The 1,227-nt window shown below is 52.6% G+C and overlaps 1 protein-coding gene across 1 annotated transcript; it reads right to left on the bottom strand.

Moving 5' to 3' along the window:
• Nucleotides 1–483: 483 nt before the first annotated feature.
• Nucleotides 484–819, bottom strand: LOC136543123 (uncharacterized). The gene has a single exon (XM_066535670.1). It carries the CDS (start codon nucleotides 817–819, stop codon nucleotides 484–486), a length of 336 nt encoding a protein of 111 aa, XP_066391767.1.
• Nucleotides 820–1,227: the final 408 nt, after the last annotated feature.

Raw genomic sequence — 1,227 nt, 5'->3', positions numbered from 1 at the left:
AAAGAGGTTGCAGCCGCTGGGGCGTGGGTGTCTCGCAGTCCTACCAGTTGTATTCAGAATTGGTTCCCAAGATCTTAGCCCTGGAGACTCGTTTATGAGGCGAACGGAAAACTTAAAGAATGTTTGTAAGTATAACACAGGAATTTTTTGCAAGCGTAATACTTGTATTATGACATATGTTTATGATCACATGCCAGCCCCCGAGCGAAGTCTGACCCCTCGTGATTTGTAGGGGTCGGAAGTCACTAAGGATCGGGGTTCTGTTAAGACAAAAACTGATAAAGAAAAGTGTTCTAGGCGTAGCTGCTCAATGTTCTAGGCGTTGGCGAAGACCTCGCCTTTGATGGTTTTCAAGCGGTAGGCGCCTGGGTGAAGTATTTCCGCGACGACGTAGGGCCCTTCCCAGGGCGGGGAGAGTTTGTGGCGATCCTTGTTGCTCTGTACAAGACGGAGGACAAGGTCTCCAATGTTGAAGGCTCGACCCTACACCCGTCGGCTGTGGTACCGTCGCAACGCTTGCTGGTACTTAGCTGAATGGAGGAGGGCGATGTCGCGGGCTTCATCCAGTTGATCCATGGCGTCCTGGTGAGATGCCTCAGCTCCCTGTTCGTCATATGCTCTGATTCTTGGTGCTCCATAGTCGAGGTCCGTCGGGAGAACGGCCTCTGAACTATAGACCATGAAGAAAGGTGTGTAGCCGGTGGCCCGGCTCGGAGTCGTCCTTAAGCTCCAGAGCACAGCCGGGAGCTCAATGAGCCAACGCGCGCCGAACTTGTTCAACCGGTTGAAAATTCTAGGTTTGAGCCCTTGAAGAATCATGCCGTTTGCGCGCTCGACCTGCCCGTTCGTCCGGGGGTGTGCGATGGCTGCCCAATCGATTCGGATGTGTTGTTCATCACAGAAGCGAACAAATTTCCTACCGGTGAACTGCGTGCCGTTGTTCGTAATTATGGAGTTTGGTACTCCAAAGCGATGGATGATGTCGAGAAGGAACAACACAGCTTGTTTGGATTTGATTGTGGATATTGGCCGAGCTTCAATCCATTTTGTAAACTTGTCTATGGTGACAAGCAGGTGGGTAAAGCCCCCGGGCGCTTTTTTAAGTGGCCCAACCAGGTCGAGCCCCTAGACCGCGAAGGGCCACGTGATGGGGATCATCTGGAGAGCCTGGGCCGGGAGGTGTATTTGCCGAGCGTAGTATTGGCACCCTTCGCAGGTGCGTACAAT

This window comes from Miscanthus floridulus, chromosome 3 (assembly GCF_019320115.1).
Source record: "Miscanthus floridulus cultivar M001 chromosome 3, ASM1932011v1, whole genome shotgun sequence".
Taxonomy (NCBI): Eukaryota; Viridiplantae; Streptophyta; class Magnoliopsida; order Poales; family Poaceae; genus Miscanthus; species Miscanthus floridulus.
The sequence above is the reverse complement of the archived record's forward strand: the minus strand, read 5'-3'. Positions and strand labels throughout refer to the sequence as shown.